Source organism: Fragaria vesca, linkage group LG3 (assembly GCF_000184155.1).
Source record: "Fragaria vesca subsp. vesca linkage group LG3, FraVesHawaii_1.0, whole genome shotgun sequence".
Classification (NCBI taxonomy): Eukaryota; Viridiplantae; Streptophyta; class Magnoliopsida; order Rosales; family Rosaceae; genus Fragaria; species Fragaria vesca.
Genome location: NC_020493.1, coordinates 6,984,357 through 7,006,519, shown reverse-complemented (window position 1 = coordinate 7,006,519; position 22,163 = coordinate 6,984,357). Strand labels below are relative to the sequence as shown.

The 22,163-nt window shown below is 39.7% G+C and overlaps 4 protein-coding genes across 4 annotated transcripts; 2 read left to right on the top strand and 2 right to left on the bottom strand.

The window, feature by feature from the left end:
• Nucleotides 1-153: 153 nt before the first annotated feature.
• LOC101312419 (pentatricopeptide repeat-containing protein At5g46100-like) lies at nucleotides 154-1,944 on the bottom strand. Its single transcript, XM_004293791.1, has one exon. The coding sequence runs from the start codon at nucleotides 1,756-1,758 to the stop codon at nucleotides 328-330; it is 1,431 nt and encodes a 476-aa protein (XP_004293839.1). The 5' UTR covers nucleotides 1,759-1,944; the 3' UTR covers nucleotides 154-327.
• Nucleotides 1,945-3,115: 1,171 nt separating this feature from the next.
• On the top strand, nucleotides 3,116-5,978 carry LOC101303679 (triose phosphate/phosphate translocator TPT, chloroplastic-like). The gene is made up of 12 exons (XM_004293760.1): nucleotides 3,116-3,387; nucleotides 3,487-3,561; nucleotides 3,663-3,728; nucleotides 3,807-3,885; nucleotides 3,978-4,098; nucleotides 4,215-4,310; nucleotides 4,482-4,594; nucleotides 4,691-4,768; nucleotides 4,863-4,979; nucleotides 5,090-5,189; nucleotides 5,327-5,427; nucleotides 5,721-5,978. Exons 1-12 carry the CDS (start codon nucleotides 3,125-3,127, stop codon nucleotides 5,736-5,738), a joined length of 1,227 nt encoding a protein of 408 aa, XP_004293808.1. The 5' UTR covers nucleotides 3,116-3,124; the 3' UTR covers nucleotides 5,739-5,978.
• A 1,769-nt stretch (nucleotides 5,979-7,747) lies between these two features.
• LOC101304755 (uncharacterized protein At5g08430-like) lies at nucleotides 7,748-9,418 on the bottom strand. The gene is made up of 2 exons (XM_004295512.1): nucleotides 9,403-9,418; nucleotides 7,748-8,901 (listed from the first exon to the last, which is right to left on the bottom strand). The coding sequence occupies exons 1-2, from the start codon at nucleotides 9,416-9,418 to the stop codon at nucleotides 7,748-7,750; spliced, it is 1,170 nt and encodes a 389-aa protein (XP_004295560.1).
• Nucleotides 9,419-10,139: 721 nt separating this feature from the next.
• Nucleotides 10,140-11,198, top strand: LOC101304463. The gene is made up of 2 exons (XM_004295511.1): nucleotides 10,140-10,506; nucleotides 10,645-11,198. Exons 1-2 carry the CDS (start codon nucleotides 10,140-10,142, stop codon nucleotides 11,196-11,198), a joined length of 921 nt encoding a protein of 306 aa, XP_004295559.1.
• The last annotated feature ends 10,965 nt before the right edge of the window (nucleotides 11,199-22,163 follow it).

The following is a 22,163-nucleotide window of genomic DNA, read 5'->3' as shown; positions in this document are numbered from 1 at the left end:
ACTGGGTTATGCAAACAACTAAACAATAAGAAATTGGTCTAACTATCAAAGCATCTCCAAGAACTAAATGTAGATGAAGTTTTCATGAATCCAAAAACTGAGAATGTCATCTTGGATGGTACAAGATTATGAGCAAGGAGAGAACATATGAATCCAGTATGAACAATCACCAAGGACATCAGTTTTCATATTATTTTTAGTGCAAGTGCTATATTTTGCTCTTATACACTATGATGACTAACAAAGGACTGTCCGGGTAAAAAAATGTTTATGATAAGGGATACAAGTGTACCTTAGCACTTAATAGCTCAGAATTCATCCAACTTATTAATCAGCTAATTCGCTCATCAGCTCAACATGCAACAACTCAGCAGGTTCACGCACCTTGGTGCGATCCCAAAACCCTTCAACCACAACATTCCATATTCCATAATCTGGAACGCATCCATCAAGCACCATCTCATCAACAATTCGATAAGCTTTGTGCAGGTCACCTTTTTTACAGATGTATTTCACTAGAGTATCAAAAGTTTCTACATCAATTGAGAAACCCCTGGTGCGCATGCTAAGATACAACTGAAAGGCTCGAGCTAGGTTGCCACTTAAACACAGGCCTTGAACTACTGCATTATGGATCCTGACATGAAGACTCCAGGTTAATCTGTTAGGTGAAATCCCACCCAGGACCATCTCATCAAGAAAGTTTGCAGCTTCCTGGAACTTGGAAACATTGCAGAAGCCAGTTATTAGTTTACCATACTGCCCTGCATCTGGTTTTAAGCCCTGCAGCTTCATCTTGTCCAGAATCTCCAAAGCCTCTTGTAGCTTCCCTTCTTGGCAGAGTCCATGAAGCAACGTACTATAAGTGACCATGTTGGGCAAATGACGTTTACTAACCATCAAGTCTAATAATTCCATTGCTTCTGAAGAACGTCCACCCTTGCAGAAACCATCCATCAACGAACTATAAGTAAACACATTCAGGTTGATACCTTTGCATTTCATTTCTTCAAACAATTCCACAGCTTCATCCAAATTGTTAGATTGGCACAAACCACGTATCAGGCAAGTATACGTAACAACAGATGGCAAACAATCTTTTGTTCCCATCTCATGGAATAGCTCCTTTGCCTCACCAATCTTCCCCAACTTACACAGTCCATTAATCAATGTACCATATGTATATGAATCAGGGGTGTAGCCATGATCAGGCATCTCACGAAATATCCGAACAGCTGCATCCATGGAACTACTGTTCTTACAAAGCGCTTTAATCAAAATATTAAGTGAAACAATGCTAGCTGGAATGCCGGTTCTCCTCATATACTTGTAGAATCTGAAAGCAACCTTCAACTGGTTTTCCTCCACAAGAATCCCAAATATTGTAATGTAAGATTTTTCAGTTGGTTTGCACTGAAAATCCTCCATCTTGTCAAACACCCTGACAGAATCCAGTGGCCTATGAACTCGAGCATATCCTCTACAAACAGACAAGAATATATCTTCCGTAATGCTGCATTTCTCCTCCCTCATCCTATCAAGCAGCGCCTCGGCAGACCTGAACTGGTTTGCAGAGACTAATCTAGATATCATGAGGCCAAAAGTGCTGTGATCATGCCGAAAGCCATTGGTGTACTCAGCTGTTGCGGAGTCAAATATAATCAGCGCTTTCTGGAGGTCCTTCTCGGCTTTTATCAGCTGCCCGACTTGCAAAGAAGTGATCTGTTTCGACCATTTAAACAGGGTTTTACTCCCCATTGTTTTCTCTCTACAACTCACTTCCACGCGATCAACTGAATCAAATTAGTCCAGAGCTACAGAAACATCATAACCCACGAGAATATCAGTAAAATCAAACCACAACACTTTGTTTAGTTGCTTTTTTATCGTACTGCAAACTCTGTGGGGCATTTCATCAAACATGTGCTGTGCATGAGAGTGGGGGTAATGTAAATTCAATTCAGAGAGAAGAAGTGGCTATCTTACTATGCAGATTTCTACTGCCCATCATGAAGTTGTAGCTGATCAGGGTGTTTTTCCGTCGTCGGTGACGGTGTGGGAATACCGGAGGCTTTTGACGGCATCGGTGAGAATCGAAACGGGCCCGGAGACGTGCAGATATATATGGATAGGGTAATTACGTTAGAGTTATTTCTTGTCTAGTTTAGGCCCAACCAAATGATGAGTTGACACTACAAAGTTTCCTAAACCCAAATGGAGAAAGAAGTTCCCAAAACACCATATTACGCTCTTCATCCAAAATTTCTATACATTTTTATTCGTTGTATTGTAACTTTTTATTCTTTTTTGAAAACACTTTTTATTCTTAACTTGGCTATAATTTTTTGTTTGACAAGATATAACCAATATATTAACGAGTTTGGTTAATAAATATTGGACACGAACTAATATTAAATCACGCCCCTGTTCCACGGAATATCACTTTCGAACCTTAATAAAACTAGATAAAAACAAGATATTGAGCTAAGAAAGAACTACAATTGAACAATGAACTTGTTGTAGCCAAATTTATCCACAATGAGGTAATGTTATGTGTAGTTTTTATAGGATTTGATTGTTATAAACTTTTCACACATCCAAAACAATTATAATCTTCTTACTCTTTTGTAAGCTTTTATAAATAATGAGATGCTATTTGATGGTCTGATTGTCGTGTTGGTTAGACTATCACGATAACCAGACCGAACGCCTTAATATCTCTCTCCTTGACCTGTTTCAGACGAAAGATCTCCTAACAATTACTGAATTACCTTCTTCCCGTGAACCACAACACCATATTCACGGATTATTCACCCAACCAAAACGAATAAAGTCATTAGGGGGAAACAAAAACGAGGACCAAAAACGATAAGCCTTTCAAAATCAGCACCCCGCCTCGTAGCTCGTTAGCCTCTCAATAGGGATAAGTGGGCTCCCACCAACCCATCCTCTCTACCTTTCACTCTCCTCCCCATCATATCCACCCCATCATCCTCTTCCCATGCTCCCCACCACACCCAACCCAAACCCCAACGAATGAAAACAAACCCAATTAACCGCTCTCTGCCTCCTCCACTCCATAAGAGCTAGCTCACTCTAGTCATATCCTCCCAAACCAAAAACCATGGAGTCGCGAGTGTTGTCACGCGCCACCGCCTTCGCCTCCTCCGTCCCCTCCCTCCGTAAGTCGTCCCCGCGCCACCCCGCCGCAGTCTCTTTCGCCGCCTCGCCTCGCCGCCCGATCGGCGCCGTCAGCGAGGGCGGGAACTTGATCTGGGGGAGGCAGCTCCGTCCGGCGCTGCTCCTCGAGGCCTCGCCGTCGCCGTCGAGGAGGGACGCTCTCAAGCCGTGCCGTGCCGCCGCCGCCGGGGGTAGCGATTCCGCCGGGTGAGGTCCGTCTCCTCCGTTTTTTATTCCGACCCGGCCTGACGATTTCTCTCTCTTCCTTTTGTTTTTCTCACTCTCTCTGAGCTGTGTTTTTCACAGAGAAGCGAAGCCCGCTCCGGTCGGGTTCCTCGGGAAGTACCCGTGGCTGGTCACCGGCTTCTTCTTCTTCATGTGGTACGTGACGTCACTCCCCGCCTAACGGCTCTGGTAAAACTTTTTGTCAACTAACTCTGTGTGAGGGATGGAAATTACGAATCTGTCCTTCGTGTGTTCAGGTACTTTCTGAACGTGATTTTCAACATTTTGAACAAGAAGATCTACAACTACTTCCCGTATCCATAGTAAGTCCCGGCCAAATTTCATCAGTGAGGGTGTTTTGGTAATTTTATGAGTTTCTGATGGGAGAAAGTTTGTTACAGCTTTGTGTCGGTGATACACTTGGCAGTTGGGGTGGTTTACTGTCTGATCAGCTGGGCCGTTGGCCTTCCTAAGCGCGCTGTAAGTCAAACAGTCAAAAGTTAATTTTGTAGATGCAGAGATAAAAAAATAGATATGATTGAGAATTTAACTGTGGTAAAAATCTCATGTAGCCTATGGACTCGAACCAATTGAAGTTGCTCATCCCTGTTGCGGCGTGCCACGCACTCGGGCACGTCACCAGCAATGTCTCATTTGCAGCCGTTGCTGTCTCATTCACACACACCATCAAAGGTAAAAAGGAAAACTGACTGTATGTTACAGTTGGTATAAAAGTACTGTGGTAGTTAGTAAATGATCCAATTTTACCATGATAGCATTTAACATTTGAAGCTTTGTTTGTTTTACAGCTCTTGAGCCATTTTTCAATGCCTCTGCTTCTCAATTCATACTTGGACAATCAATCCCCTTGTCCTTGTGGTTGTCTCTGGCTCCTGTTGTTCTTGGTATGCTTTCTCTTTATGCTCATTTGATCATGTAGTTATTTTAAGAATATATGCTTCAGTTTTTTGACTTTACAGTGAGCAAAGTTGTAAATTATCTTCTGTTCAAATGCTGCAAAAATTATACAAATTATATAATTTGATCATCAGAACATTATGCATTTTAAAATGCAGGTGTGTCAATGGCATCACTCACTGAGTTGTCATTCAACTGGCTTGGATTCATTAGTGCTATGATTTCAAATATCTCCTTCACTTATAGGAGTATCTATTCAAAGAAAGCCATGGTGAGCTTAGATTCCATGAAACTTTTGCTGGCATTTTGTTTTGAATAGGACATCAGGCATTGCTAATGACCCTTTTTTTTATATTGATTTTTGCAGACTGATATGGATAGTACCAATTTGTACGCTTACATTTCAATCATCGCACTCTTTTTCTGCCTTCCACCTGCTCTCATTGTAAGTAAAACTTCTAGTGAGATCCCTGCATGAAGTGTCGGTTCTTTAAATGAAATAATAATTTGATTCTGTGATGTTCTGTCTTATATCATAGTTGGAGGGACCTCAACTGCTTAAGCACGGCTTTGCTGATGCAATTGCTAAAGTAGGCCTTGTCAAATTCATTACTGATCTCGTCTGGGTGGGGTTGTTTTACCATCTCTACAATCAGGTAAAACTGTCATGAATGTTGACCTTAAAAGGCTAAAATGGTACCTCAATGTTACTCTCATGAATGTTGATAATAGAATTTTGACTCTCTTTTTGGGTTTTAAATATCAGCTGGCCACCAACACCCTTGAGAGAGTGGCACCTCTTACACACGCAGTTGGAAATGTGTTGAAACGTGTGTTTGTGATTGGGTTCTCAATCGTAATCTTTGGTAATGTTGCTTATCTTTTGCTCAGCTTCTATCGACCTGCTTTTCATTTTCTTTACCCCTTTGTTAACTTCAGCTCTGTTTCTTTGGATGAAAAAAACATTTTGAGTTCTTACCTGTAACGAATTGATGACCCGCAGGTAACAAGATTTCAACACAAACTGGTATTGGAACGGCCATTGCAATTGCTGGAGTTGCTATCTACTCTTACCTCAAGGCCAAGATAGAGGAAGAGAAACGAGTGAGTCAGATATAACCAATTAAGTTCATGTTACAGTTTTTTTTCTTTTGTTTACAGACGATAGTACTATCTTCATTCATTCATGCTTTTTTATGGCCTTATGATTATTTGTGTTCTACTTCTACTGGTCTACTTCAATTAGCAAACGGGTGTGTGTGCTCTATAATCTTTGATTTGGTCATCATCAATAATGAATTTTGATTATGAAGAGCATTTACTTGCTATCTTGTGCTCATGAGATCAGACTTGTTAATCTTATGGGTCTAATATAATTTTTTTTTTTCTATGACCAGCAAGCAAAAGCTGCATGAGAAGAAAGGAAGAATGGGACATCGAGGAAATCTCACATTGTAAATTTCATGAATTTCCTTCAGGTTGGAATGGCAGATTGAGTATCTATTATCTATGTCAGAGTTTGTTCAATTTCCTCTTCCCTTTTTCCCGCATTGATTCAGAATACAAACACATTCTAATTTTCAATGGTCTCAATAATGTATCAATTTAATCTGCCCCTCATATAGAGCTCTTAATCTTGAAGTCTCCCATTGACAGATTGAATAAGTGATTAGCATAATAAGTGAGTTTTGCATTCCCATTTTATGTCTTGGAAGTTGTAACTGCACCTCAAGCAAGCTCAATGCAACAACTCTATCCCTATAGGTTTCCATCCTCGTGTCTTTTTATCAATTAGATCGATTTTGATTTTCTGAACTGTCGAATTATTTGTTTCAACAGGAAGCTTAAGACATGTATGTTCTGTAAATGTTTGTTAAAACAAAAAGGAAAGGCATCAATTGAATGCCGATAATAGGCTTACCTTCTTCGATGGCCAACAATAGGGGTGGTTTTTTTTGGGTCAGATTGATCAAAAGATGAGTTCAAATGAACAAAGCAAGGAGAAAGCAGTAATTCGACAAAAAGAGAGAGGAGAAAGCAGCAAGGCACCAGTACTTAATTGGTAGAAATAAGTGACTAGCTAGCAGCTGGCTTGTGTTTCTAGATTCACTTAAAAACCCTCTCTACTATTTTGCATTCCTTAAGGCATAAATTGCATCATCAACGATTAATGAAAGTTAAATAGAACTGTACAAACTTCATGCGCAAGAAATCAATCATACAAGTGATAGAACTAGCTAGTAATTTAAGCTTTCAACTCTATCGGTGTATATACAACTTGCATATTATAATAAGCTGTAGCCCAAAAGGGAACGAAAACACCTCCCCTTATGACTGCTGACTTTACATACCGAATTGGGATATCAGAGCTGGGTATTAATTAGATAGTTGGCATGAACAAAGTGCCTTGCTGAATGAACATTTGAAGCAAGCAAATCCGAGAAGAAAACAAGCTAAGAGGCCAACATACTTGATTGCAAGAGTTGAGGGGCTCCTGTTGCCGTAGATTAGATTACTCTGAATAGAAATTGTTGAGATATCAATCCCACATCGGGAATATGAGACATTGTCTATGGTTTTATAATGGTTTGGGTCACTTAATTCATTGCTAATTGGTTTTGGATGCGAACCCCAGATTACTTTATCATGGTATCAGAGCGGGTTACCCACGTCCACGTGTGAAACCCAATGGCCACACGAACTCCACATCACCCAAATAGTTGTCCACGTGTTAGGTTTGAAAATTGGCCACACGTGCGGGGGCGTGTTGAGATATCAATCCCACATCAGGAATATAAGACATTGCCTATGGGTTTATAAGGGTTTGGTCCACTCCATCTATTGTCAATTGGTTTTGGATGTAAACCCCAGATTACTTTATCAGAAATCACATTAAGAAATGAGCCGAGTTCCTTTTTGTCAACAACCTGAAATACCAACTAAGCTCTGTTGGGATGAAACTGATCGATCTGAGAAAGTTAGGATTCAAAAAACATAGTGTGAGAGAGTTTGACAGTAATTCATAACCTGCTTCCGATGATGAACGCGACCTCAAAGCTGGCTTAGAATTGCAGGGTCTAGAAACCTGAAGTATTTTGGATATTAGAGACTGTAGCTTTTGAGCTTGTCTATGTATCTGCATGTGACAATCTTGAATCTGTTACATTGGTTGCAGAATATGGCCATGGCTAGAAGTTATGATTGTGTTAAGGGTATGTGGAAACTTGAAATATATCAACATGTTCAATGGATGTGATCAATGAGTAATTTACACAACTTTTTTACACCACAACATAACCATATGCATTGTGTTATTTATGTGAATTGGTCTACAAAGTAAGCATTCTAAAATCTAAACTAGAAGAACACATGCATGTTCCTTTCGGGAAACACTTGCGGCACTTGTTTTAAGCGTCGTTCATGTTCAGCTGGTTGTTGTAGCATATCTATCTTGCGCCAATACCCACTTAAGTCTCCACTCTCCACTGATCCATCTGTTCTCCCTTTTCTCATGAGCAATGCATTCCTCTAGCCGGACCAACTCTCTTTCAATCCAATCCTTGGTTATATCTTCATGTAGCTCTCTTGCCTTTTGACCAATCTCCGCAACTGTATGTCTCCTAAGCAGGCAAATTTCCGGGCTCTGTTGCAAATCCTCACATTCTTCCTTAGTGAAGTCGCAATCCGATAGCAGAGAAACCGAAATTGGATCCTCTCTTCCAATTAGTTCCAGAAAAGTCTCTTCATTTTTGTTAATAATGCCCTTAACTTGTATGAGTTTGTGATCAGAGGAGTTATTTGACTTATTTCCTTCAGCATTTTCCACTCTCACAAAGCTTCCCACCACCTTTCTCTCCCAACTTTCGGGCTGCTCCAACATCAACTTCTCCACTAAGCTCCTTCTCAAATAGACAAGCTTCATGTTATTAGCTACTATAGCTGCATAACAGGTTCCTTCAACATTCTTCAAATGTTGATCCAGAAAACTAAACACATCGACCACATCTACCTCTTCCTTTCTGAAAATTTTATTCAGCCTCCAGTCACATCTAACCTTTGTCTTCTTATTTGTGTACTCAAGAAGGTGTCTATCCATGACATACTCGTAGATTGCAGATCCCAACTCACGTTGTGATAATTGCTTGCTTGTATCTTTCTTAACGGATTTGAGGAACCCAATCAGAGGTTCTGATCCCCATCCCATAAATTTTGTTTCTACCTTCTGCCTCTTTTGTAATATAGACTTCTGAAATTGTAGATGATCATCATCATCATCGTCGTCACTAATTCCAATCTCTTCTGCTTGTGCCTTCCGTTTTCCCAATATTGAATTGTCAGCTTCTATATGATCATCATCTTCGTCATCATCATCGTTACTACATGTATTTGGGGAATAGACATCATCCAAAGTCAAGCCCTCATTTTCCTTTATGATTTCCCAACACTCCTTGAATCGACACTCAAATGTATCCCTATTCTCGAAGTCTAATCTCTTTCCATCTGGTCTACATTCCGAGTTTGATTTCGCGAGCCTAACTAGCTCCAAACACTCCTTGCAGAGACCTTCTTTGTCCTTCCCTATTATCAGTGAAAACTCAGAAGAAACACTCGTACTTGTGTAGCAAGAGTTACACAATGAGTATGTGCATCAAATGCATGAGAAGCTAATTGTGACTGATGATCCGGGAAGACACTGGGAACACAAGTGCTTGTTACAAGTCCAGCGCTTTCTGCTTTTGAGGATGGATTAGCTCCTTCCTATACATTTAGGATGATAAACTTTTGAGCAGCCTTCGTGGTCACATAGCACTAAACGCCCACCATCTTTGCAGACGAAGCATTTTTCCATGTGCATGTACTTTTCTTCTTTGAGGTTCTTGTTGAGGAGATTGAATCTTGATTTGGACTAGTATAAATGAAGGAAGTTTTATTGCCACACAATATATAGGAGAGTGATTTTGGACTTACCAAGTAAGAAGAGGAGTCCTTTCCAAGAAAGATGGATCCCTAGGTCCTATCTGTCTTAGTTTTTCAAACAAGTAGCTAAAGTCCAAAAGAATCTTTGGTGATGTGGCTAACGTGCTTGCTTCCTCATAGCTGTGCACTTTGCCTATAAATAGAGAGCAAGACCTCTCTTGCTCTTTGGTTATTGAAAATAGTCTTGTTTGTTTTCTTTCATTGAGTCTATCATTTTGCTAACTACTCATTTATCTCTAAGTCTTCCCTGTGATTGTCAATCTTAGAGCTAAGCACCAAAACCTTTTCAAATTCATATCATTATGCATTTGCATACCTTGAGATCTGTCTAGGTGATGCAACAACCCGGCAAAGCTGTCTTTGAGAATTAACTAAAGGTGTTAGTTGAATTCTGCATAGAAGCTTAGAATAGTGCTATGTGTAAAACACTTGAGTGACAAGAGAGCAAGTTCAGTTGAGTGCTAGTAGTTAGACTAGGCAGTATGGCTAGGTGTTGTGCCATCCTCTGAGTTGTGAGTCTTGTAAGAAGGGTCTTTACAATAGTGGAAAAGTTTGTCTCTCAAGAGTTAGAGGCACGCAGATTTTCTCCCTGGTTGCAGGGTTTCTGCGTATAAAAAACGTACTGATGTTATATCTTTTACTTTCAATACTTACCTTTTTATTTACACAACTTAGTCTCACAGCAAACAGGATAGCACAATCTTTGCTATCCTTGTGTGCGGGATAGAGCAAAAAGTTGTTAGGGCCTATTCACCCCCCCCCTCCCCCCCTCTAGGACCTTCAAGTGGTATCAGAGCGGGTCGCTAGCCTAGCTAGTGAGATCCCTCTTTGTCCCGAGAATGGATCGTGGTAGAGGCTCTACCCCTGTGAATACTCCACCATTCTTTGATAGAACGGATTATTCTCAGTGGAAGGTAATGATGACCGCGTTCCTTATCTCCCAAGATGATGAGAGACAATGGACTATGGTCGAAGAGGGTTGGAAACACCCTTTGAAACCCATGAATGAGGGTTCTGCCGTATTAATGCAGAAACCCAAATCAAAATGGGATTATATTGAAAAAGGTGATTTTAGAATGAACACCAAAGCTCTTAACAGCTTATTTTTTGCACTACCTAAAAAAGAGCGGAGAAGGATTATCACAAGGATTATCACTTGTCCTAACGCTAAGAATGCTTGGGATACCTTAGCCACTACCTATGAGGGTAACACTAAGGTAAAGGCTCAGAAACTTTAGAGCCTGTTCCTTGAGTTTGAGGAAATGTTTATGCGTGAGGATGAGAGTATAAATGAGTTTCATGGTCGTCTTCTTAGTGTCACAAACCAGTGTCAATGATTGGAAGACCCCATTTCCTCCCATAGGATTGTCAAAAAATTCCTCTGTGCTATCCCTCCTAGTTATGAGGCTAAGCAAATTGCCATAGAAGAAGCCCAAAATCTAGATACTTATTCCTTGGATGAGTTGGTAGGAAACTTGGAAGTTTTTGAGTCTAAGAGGAAAAAGTCTAGTAAGTCAAAGACCATAGCCTTATCCACTGTCAATGAGGTAGATGAGAAACAAAAGGAACCTGAGTTTCTTGAGGGTAGTTTGGAAGAGATTGCCTACCTAACTAAACAGTTTGATAAGATGCTTAGGAAGAGAAGGTCTTTCCCTGTTGGTCGTAATCCCTCCCGAGGTTTGTCTTCTAGGAATCCTAAACCTAGTGATACCACAGGCGATAGGAATCCCAAGCCTAAACCCTTTCAGAAAGGTGATAAGTGCTATGAGTGTGGTGGTGTCGGACATAAAGCTGTTGAATGTCCAAGTAGGAAGAATAAATCCCACAAAACCTTTAAGGTGTCTTGGAATGATAGTGATTCCGAGCAATTCTCATCAATCATGACGATGAGAATATAGCTCTTGTTGCCTCTGTTGAGTTAGATGAGTTGTTTGAGGATGATGACTCTGACATCAACATGCATGATAAGTGTTCTAGGTTAGTGTCTGCCTCTAAGTCTATGCTTGCAAAAATTAAAGCTCTCACAAATGAGCTTTTAGAATACAAGGAGACCAATTAAGAGATGCATGAGAAGTTTCTATCCCGCAAGTCTAAATGGAAGGAAGAGAAAGTTTGTCTTGAGAACCAAGTGTTGTCCTTGCAAAGTAGTCTAGACTCTCAGGCCAACCTAGTTTCCACACTAACCTCTAAAAAGTCAGATCTTGAGAAAGCCCTAAGTGATTCACGTCAACAATTTGAGAAGTTCTCTCTTGGGTCCGAAAAGTTGACTAAGATTTGTGGTTTGGGAAAGTCTGTTAGGGACAAGACTGGTCTGGGTTTTGTGTCCGGTAGTTGTTCTAGTCAGGGTAACAAGACGACGTTTGTCAAAAGCAAAGAACCTTTGAATCCCACTTCCTTAGAGCCTACTAGGTCACAACATTTTGTTCCCACTTGTCATTTTTGTGGGGTAATAAGACACATCCGTCCTCGTTGTAGGAAGCTTAGATTCAGTCAGCAAAACTCTAGGAAGTCACAGAAGAATGAGAGTATCACTACATTCCAGTCAACTCTTGAAGACTCCCTTAAGGAGCTATCTAAGATAGCACAGAGTCTTGCCATCCTAAAGCCCAAAATTTCAGCTAGGAATCCTCCTGCTAGGAGAAGAGCCACCCTAAGGTAGGAAAGGCTAAAAGATCTTTTGAGACAAGTTTTTTTGACAAACGTGTTCGGGAACACGATTTTGATGATGACGATCTGTCATGTTTTGTTACAAGGGTCAGCTTCAATCCTAAACCTCATGATAGGATAGTAGTCATTTGCAATGTCGCCCTTACTGCCCTTTCAACTAGGAAGCTCGACTCTTGGTATGTTGATAGTGGTTGTTCTAGGCACATGACCGGTGACTGGAAGTGGTTTTCATCCAAGGATGAGACCTACCCATCAGGCAGTGTTGTGTTTGGGGATGGTGCCAAGACTGAGATCATAGGCAAAAGGACAGTTAGGACCTGTGGTCTGCCATGCCTGAAGAATGTACTTCTAGTTAGAGGTCTATAAGTCAGTTTGTTAAGTGTAAGTCAGATTGTTGATGAACATGACTCAGGCATCTAGACAAGTTAAGATGTCTCATCCTAGATGGCAAAGGTAGGAGTATCATGAGAGGTGAGAGACTAGAGATCAGTGTTATTGTATATCTGCTCATGAGAAGTTTACTCCTCAAATCTGTTTTCGATCTTAAGTTGCTAAGGATCTTCTTGATCTATGGCATAGACGTATGTGTCATCTCAACCATCAAGACATTGTCAAGTAATATGCACAAGGTAAATGCATGGGAAATAGCTCATTTATTGTGTTAAGGAGCTAGATATATAGATGGGTGGTGCAGTCATAGTTGAAGTTAAGGGAACAAGCCTACTATTGTGCACTATTGTTCTTGGTATTCATATACAAAGAGTACAGAGCATGCATGAAAAGAACTCAATAGTTGAGAACTATCAGTAATAGTTTGAGACTTGAGTAAAACACCTTGTATTTAGTTCTCATTATTCTCAATAGTAAAGAAAGATCGGATCACGCCCTGTGGATGTACCTCAAAGAGTGAGGGAACCACGTTAAATCTTGTGTTGTTGTGTGTGTTTGTTTTTCCTTATTATAGTTGCATTCTCGATATCGTATCTTGTTGACCAATCTGCTGCGTGAAACCCAACAAGTGGTATCATAGTCTAGGTTTCAGCCTAGGTATTATATGTTATGGCTTCGAGGGTATCAAGGTATGATGTCGAGAAATTTGATAGGAAAAATAATTTTAGCATGTGGCAAGTTGAGATGAAAGACATCCTAGTCAAGGATGGTCTATCAGAAGCTTTGGATAGGAATGAGTGGATAAGCTTTGATCAGCAAGCTTGTTCCACAATCCGGTTGTGCTTGTCGAAAGAAATCAAGCATAATGTCATGACGGAGACGTCCGCAAAGGGGATTTGGGAAAAGCTCGAAACGCTTTACCTAGAGAAGTCGCTCACAAATCGGATCAATCTTAAGAAGCAATTTTACAGGTTTACCATGGATGAAAGTACAACTTTGCAAGACCATCTTAATGAGTTTAACATAATGCAATCAAAACTGTTAAACTTGGAGGTGAATATGAGTGAAGAAGATAAAGTCTCGGTTCTTCTAGCATCACTTCCCAAGAAGTATGATCACTTGGTGACAATGATGTTATACGAGAAGCAGAGTATAGTTCTCGATGAAGTCACATCAACACTTCTCTATAATGAAAATAGGAGAAAAGTTGTAGATGTTAATTATGAGGACTCTAGAGTATTTTCTGCTATAGGAAGGAGAGAAAATCGAGATCAAGGTTGGAAGAGCTCTAAGTCCAACTCAGGATATCACAAGGACAAAGAGTGCTATTACTGTCTTGAAAAAGGGCACATCGCGTTGCACTGCCCAAAGCTGAAGAAGAAGAAAGATGTAGGAAATGAGAAAAATGAAGATTCTCATCAAAGAGTTTCAGCAACTTTCATTTCAGATTATGGTGATTGTTTTATCATGGCAACCTCTCATTCTAGTATGTTGTTTGATAATGATTGGGTCCTCGATTCTGGTTGTTCCTTCCATGTGTGTCCCAATAGAGATATGTTCATCAATTATACAAAGGTGAACAATGGTACTATTTTTACTACGGAAGGAAAAGCTTTCAAGGTGGAAGGCATTGGAGCAGTGAATATCAAGACACATGATGGTTTGGCGAAAATTCTTAGAGATGTCAGATATGTACCCAATTTAAGGTGGAATCTCATATCAGTAGGTGCACTAGACTCCAAAGGTTACAAGATTGTGACAAAAGGTGGAGTTTTGAAGGTCATGCTGAGTTCTCGTGTGGTGTTGCGTGGAAATAAGGTAAACAATATTTACCTATTGCAAAGGAATACGACAACATGTGGAGCTATTACGAAGTATTCTACATGGAGGCAAAATTCACATATGGGTCTTGGCAAGAAGTTGAGCAGGCGTGGCTTGCAAGTTAGTGAGAAGAATGGCGATCTTATTTCCCAAAAGTATTGTGAGGGAGCTACACAATCGAGGGGAAGGAAAACCACTTTTAGATGGCAACCGAAATTACAGCAGTCCTTACAAGGAGGCAGGGAGGCAAACCCATAAGGACAAGTATGACGTTGGCTCTTGGAAATCCTGATGGCAATAAGGTAGCTCATTATAGTGCCATGAAAGTGAGTTCGAGGCGAGAAGTTGGTCATGTTGGTGATGCTATGGAAAGTCAGGAGCGCTTTATCCTCAATTGTGCTGAGGAGATGACTTTCATTGATCAACCGGTGGTTCGTGGGCGATTGGAGAAGGTTACTTGTGGCGATGTCAAACCATGTTCTGAGAATGACTTGGTAAAGTCTTTACTCTTTGACAAAGTTTTATGTGATGATATGCTTGTGGCTACACAAGGCATGTTATGTTTGAAGAATTCGATCTTAAGGGTCAAGTTTGAGGAAAGTTCAAACTTGACCGAAATTCTTTCTTGTTAAGGTTCATGGAGCATCCTAGGGCGTGAGGATGAGCATCTAAATACATATGCATTAACTGATGTTTCAGGTTGATGTCATTAAGTTTTCGCTAAGGTGGATGTTGAGATGTGGCTCAAATTAATGTTATGTTTGTTAGTAGGTGCAATATTGTTTGAATGGAAGAAATTGGCTGCAACATGCACAAGGTAAATGCATGGGAAATAGCTCATTTACTGTGTTAAGGAGCTAGATATATAAATATATATATATATATATATATATTTATAGATGGGTGGTGCAGCCATAGTTGAAGTTAAGGGAACAAGCCTACTATTGTGCACTATTGTTTTTGACACGACCCACCCCGAATTTCACCCTGAAACCCGGAGTAAGTCGTGCGGGGACCACCTCCAAGGAAAATTTACTGAAAAGATTAAGAAAATCTCCCTTGCAGATGGACAACCCTAACTCGAAAATTTCATATTACACTCTTAATTCAACACTTCCGAACATCACATAATTATCCTTCAGAAATTCTACACATAATATACAATAATCCCAAAGTATTCAGAGCTACTAAACATAAGCGGAAGCAAGAAAACACGAGTAGGTTGAACAGGTAACCTACTGACGAAAACTGGCAGAAATGCGGGTGACTATGCCTCGCCTCCTACTAGATCCAACCCGAACTCTGCAGACTGGGCAATTTAAAACGAAGGGCCCAGGGGAAAACATTTAACAACGTTAGAGTGAATGGACAAAAATTAAAATAATAAATAAAATATTTATGTTTCCCCAAATTAATTTCTAAGGAAAAATCGAATGCATGCCGCAAGCGATAAAACTTTTATCCCATAAAATATCGAGCCTCTCAGACTCTATAATATATGTATGTATTTACACTCGTCCATACTCCCTATATAAATTCATGGGTCTATATAGGGCTACTACGCTCGCGTCCAACGCTCACGTCACGCCTTAATGCGGTACTATACTACACCATCAAGGTGGACAGACGGGTGTATAAATATGTGTCCATACCCCCTATATGAATTAAACACTCAAATAGGGCTACTACGCTTACGTCCAACGCTCATGTCACACCATAATGCGGCTATATGCTATGCCATTAAGGTGGACAGACACATATGGCTAGCTAGCATTTATATACATACTCTCTCATAAATACATATTTATATCCACCGAAAATCCCATTTTCGGTAACTCTCCAAGAGAAATAAAAATCGTCAAATTTAAAATGACGTTAAAATATTCCGCAACATTAATTGTTCAACCATGAACTATAGCATGCATTTATTTAAAATAAACGTCCACTCAAAAATTTGGCCTAAGCCTGATGTCGATCTGGGGCCTCGTCTGCTCGAGCCTCCTCACGTCCTGTTCCAAATATAATATTAATTTCCCAACCAATAATCAAATATTTAATCAAAATAGGCAAAATTACCCGAGAGCCATAAATACGCTCATCATTGCCTAACTTCGATATTCTTAAATCGGAACGATCCGAACTTAAATATCATACTCAACAGTCGTAAATACAACCTCTCCAAAATACGACTTAAATCCTACGGCCGGATTCTACATTAATTAACCGCCAAAAATACCAAACTTCGGAAATTCACAAACCTATCCAAATCTCATCCAAAAATTCCATAAATCACACCAATATACTCCTCTTAATATTCCACATTTAAAACCCTAAAAATCTCCTAACCGCCGGCGGCTCCGCCGGAGGCCAATTCCGGCAACCTCCAAAACCTATGAAATTTTGACAGAATAATCCTCTCATCAAGCTCTACAACTTTCATAACTAGCACAAACACCAATTCCAAGCCTAACTAGGGCAATCGACTAAAAACATCAAAAACACCATAAAACTTCCACCTCAAATTTCTCCTTACCTAGCTCAAGAGGGAGTGAGTCCTTTTAGGGCAAGGCTGCTGGGTTGGAGGGCTACAAAACCATACCAAGCTTGCCCGGATTGGTGGCCGGAGGAGGGAGTTCCGGCGAAATGCTTCCCGACGTTTCCGGCGGGTTTTCTTCTCTTCCGACGGGTTAGAGGCTCGGGGGCTAGGCCGGGGAGGGAGAGGAGGAGATGGGGGTCCGAACTGGGGTGGAGAGGCGGCCGGTGGCTGGCCAGACGGCGGCAGCTGGCGGCTGGGAACTTCCGGCGGAGAGAGAGAGAGCACGGGAGGGAGAAGGGAGAGAAAAGAGAGGAGAAGAAAAAGAGAGGAAATGGGTTGGGCCTCTCCAACCGGTCCAACCCCACTAATATACCCAACTCCCACAAATAAAACACCCCGAAAAAATAATAACCCGAAAAAAAAATTAACCTTTTACTAGCTAAAATTTACTATTTTTACCGTCGACATAACTTCCTCCCACGAATGATCCTCCGCACAATAATCGTCCCCTAAACCCCTCTAGGGACCAATTAAGCTATTAACTCAATGATCGAGACAGTAAAATTCTTATTATAATCACGCTAGTAAATAAGGTAAAAATATAAAGATCGGGATGTGACAGTTCTTGGTATTCATATACGTACAAAGAGTAGAGAGCATGCATGCATGAAAAGAACTCAATAGTTGAGAACTATTGATAATAGTTTGAGACTATTGGTGAAGAAACATTGAACATGAAAGAAGAAAAAGCAAGACTTGGTTTTTCTTCTTTGCATGGTTTCTGCATGTTGAGAGAGAAGGATTTGGCTATAAATAGACATGAAGCCTTTACATTATGCAGTGTGAAATCTGAGGTTGTGTAGTCTCTTATTTAGAGAGAATTTTATTCTCTGTCAATTGTTGTAAGAGAGTTAGCTTTACTGGGTATTGAGAGTGTGAGTTGAGAGGGGTGTACAAGGGTTCAAGGGTTTGGGTTTGAGTTATAAACTTGAGTGAAACACCTTGTATTTAGTTCGCATTATTCTCTATAGATTTAGAGAATATGTTTCTGTGACGACCTGTGCTTTTATTAATATATAAAATATGATATGGTGAATATGATTTATTTTAATTTTATTTTTTATTATTATTTCATATCATAAATTTTGGTTTGTATATTTATATAAGTATATATTTTTAGACCAGCCCATTTATGTTTTTGAACCCAAGTTCAGTTTAAAGGAAAAAAAAAAGCCCAAGACTAATTTACCTATCCCTTTGTTGGTTAACGACAAACCAATACCAATCTCTCAAATCTTTTCTACTGTTTCATCGTCTTCCTCCTCTCCCTTTGCTATTTCTGATCTTTTGCAAGCACCACTCCACCTAAGCCAAGAGATCAGTGGTACATGTGTGGAAGGATCGATGATGCTTAACGACAAAAAGAGTATGTTGAACTCAATTTGTCCTCTGCTATCCTCCCATCTTCTCATTCTCTTCACAAGCACCACTCCACCTAGATTAGAAGATCAGACCCAATACATTGATAAGATTGAGTTATCTTAGAAGCTGGAGCTGTCGTTCATATAGGAGAAGACTTGGAGATTCAGTTACTGGAAGCAGGAGGTGACGATTTTGATCGAGCTGGCATCGATTCCATTCTATCTCGAAGTGAATTCTGACCTGTTTGCATAATCCTATAAATACCTAGGTTTGGTTCTCTTATTATTCATTGAGTTGCCTATTATCTGTTTTATGAAAAGAAAAGAAAAGAAAAGGAGTGAGGGAGAGAGTTTTGTGAACAAGGTATCCGGGAAGTAAAAGCAGGAGATTCAGTTACCGGAAGCAGGAGGTGACGATTTTGATCGAGCTGGCATCGATTTCATTCTATCTCGAAGTGAATTCTGACTTGTTTGCATAATCCTATAAATACCCAGGTTTGGTTCTCTTATTATTCATTGAGTTGCCTATTATCTGTTTTAAGAAAAGAAAAGAAAAGAAAAGGAGTGAGGGAGAGAATTTTATGAACGAGGTATCCGGGAAGTAAAAGCATAGCTCTGAATTGAGGTAGGGGGAATTCGGGGAACCTCTATTTAATTTATTGTGTGTTGATTTTCTGGGTTGCTATGTATGATGAAGCTCTGTGATTGTTGTGTTGGTTTGCTATATGTAATGAAGTTATGTGCAATTTGTTGTGTTTTTGGCTTATGTTTTGCTATATGATTTTGTTTATGAAACTTGATTGTAAAATTAGTGGTTGAGTTTTATTTGTGATGTTATTGATCATCTTAGTTAATCCTCATGTTCATAAATAAAAAATTGAGACAGAAGTTTGGTGAAATTGGGAATGGAATTTGTGGAAAAATGCTTTTGTGTAGTTGAGTTTAATACGTAGGGACCAAGTATCAGGTGGGCAAATATGGCTGTACGATTTTGGTGATCGAGATTAAACAAGAGGACTATCAAAAAAGGAATCATGGTTTGAGTGAGGGGTTACTGTTAAAGGGCTCATTGCATTCATGCATTATCATTCTTGGTTTCTATAATATAAAGAGGCTTGGCCTCCTACTGAGCTATTGAAGCTCACCCCTATATTGAAAATTTCAGGTATTGAACATGAAGTTTATATTTCTATGTTGAAGAGCTTTGTGCTGATGTGAAAAAAGTGTGTGGCTTGTCTTTTTAAATTTCTGTTTAGAATAAGAACAAAGACTGCAACATGTTGTTAGCCTTTGAAGTTTATATTTTAATTTCTGTTGGAATAATAAAGTTTGTATTGTAATCTATGACATCTTTATTGAATTGGTTATGCCCTTAGTTGATTTCAAGTTCTTCGAATTGGTTTCATTGTTTTTCAGCTTTTATAGTTTGGTCTGCTTGGTTAAACTCAAGATATAACAGAACCTGCAAATCTGAAACAGTGTATTTCAAATTCTGCATTAGTTACCTTTCTTCTGAAAACTGTACAGTTTTGTTTGGAATTTGAAGTTGGTTTCTTCATAAGAATTGTGCGTAGTAGACATCTTAAGGTTCATTCCAGAATTTGAATTACTTGAAAAAGATTTTTGTAGATTAAGTTATGATTTTTCAAAGTTTAGGGTCTGCATCAGGAAATTTTGCAGATTTGTTTTTTTTTTTTTGTAGATTTTTGACCAGTTACATTCTTTCTAAAAACAGTACAAATTGGTTAGTTGTTTGAACTTGATGTCTTCATGAAAGTTAGAGTAGAGACCTTAATGATCGTTTCAGAACTGGAATCTCATGAAAATAAGTTTTCTAGAATTAGTTATGAATTTTCAAAGTTAAAGGTCTACTGCATAATTTTTTTGAAACAACAGCCAAGTTCTTATTTCTTTTACTAGCTAGCTTTTCTTTTCATACCAGTCACACATTCGACTCAAAAGAAAAAATTAATACATTCGGGTCAGGGTGTGACAGTTTCTCTCTCATCTCACATTTTGTATTATAGAGGATCTTTTACATGTGTTGTTAGAGCCAAAAAACTGATGTTTTTTCTCCAAAATAGAGATTATTTTAGTTTTACATGAGCTGTTGGAGATGCTCTTCTGATGTCTGCATCATCAAATTGTTTAACATATTGTCCTCCGATGATGACGGCTTAAAACTGCAATTAGAGCAACTGGCTTATAAGCCAAGTATGGATCTTCCCCATATGTAAGTTTTCATGTTTTCAGCTTTCAACTATGATCTTTTTAGTCACAGCGGCTACATAGGGCAATCAGGTACTATTGGGATTTTAACCCCATGCCACAAATGAATCGCGATTCAAAAATAGACACACCTCATTAATGCACAATACGTTAATAAAGCAGAATAATAAACAAGAATAAAAACACAGTTGACACGAGATTTAACATGGTTTGACAAATTTTATGCATACGTCCAACCCAAGATATTTTCTCTTTTACTATAAAAATAAAACTAGTACAAGATACATGAGTTAAATCCCACGACCCAAATCCTAAAACCTGTGTACACCCTCACTCATAAAATACTCAAGAACAGAATGTCTCACCTAAGAGAATTTCCCTCTTAGCACCTTAAGTTTCTCTCTTACTTTCATGCACAACCCACAAGCTATTTCTATATATGCTTGCCTAATTCTTAATAGATGCTAACTTGCATTCTAAACTTTAAATGGTTTTCATGCAGCCAATTTATAGGCACCAATCGTATAGTGAAAAAGGTTTTGCACGCATTTTTCTGATCTTTTCTATTCCAATGGCTGCAACACACCATTGAAGACAACCTTTTTAATTACCTTCAATCGCCACAAACATCAATCAAAGCTTTGTAGCTATATCATAGTTAGCTATTCTCTCCATTTACTTTTTGCATGAGAATAAATCACCATTATCATCATCCACCTTGGTGAGAATGGTGATTCATTCTCATGTAAAACCTGCATCGAGATTGTTCTTCACATAGACCAACTACACGTCCTGAATCAATTAAATTTGGTCCACCTTCATTCAACACTTTGGGCAACCATATGTAACTGAATGCACCAAGCTAACTTTGCTAGTTAACTTCATATGGTCTCGATGCACCCTCTCTGCCTGTTAGATTAAACCTTTTACCATTATCCAGAGACCAAAATCCTTTCTTAGAGCCCAAAGACCTAACCCTTTCTTCTTTGACTTGGTTGGTTACTATGCATAGCAGAAGCATGATGCTTTTGGCAGACAGCAATGTATATACGTGATCTTTACTCTTCCATAGACTGACACTTGTACTAAATGCTCATACGAGAAAGTTTACTCCTGGGTCTAGGGGTTGCTCCGAGAAATCCCCCTCATGTGACTAATGGATTTGCTTGTGAATTTAGAAGTGGAAACCGACACTTTCACTCTCTTTATTGGAGCAACGACTTTTTTCTCTTCCAGTAAGGACTCAATTTTGATGAAACTTTTATGGCTTTGTTATGTATGTCACATCCCGACCCTTATATTTTTACCTTATTTACTAGCGTGATTATAATAAGAATTTTACCGTCTCGATCATTGAATTAATAGTTAATTGGTCCCTAGAGGGGTTTCGGGGACGATTATGTGCGGAGGATTATTCGTATGATGAAAATACGACGACGGTAAAAATAGTAAATTTTAGCTAGTAAAAGGTAATTTTTATTCGGGTATTATTTTTTCGGGGTGTTTTATTTTGGAGTGGGTTGATATATGATGGACCGGTTTGGGGTGTGAGGCCCAACCCATTTTTTTCCTCCCTTTCTCTTCTTCTCTCTTTTCTTTTTCTTCTCTCTCCCGTGCTCTCTCCCCGCCGGACTGTCCAGCCGCCAGCTGCCGCCGTCCAGCCAGCCACCGGCCGCCGCTCCACCCCAGTTCGGACCCCCCATCTCCTCCTCTCCCTCCCCGGCCTAGCCCCCCGAGCCTCTAACCCGCCGGAAGAGGAGAAAACCCCGCCGGAAACGCCGGGAAGCATTTTGCCGGAA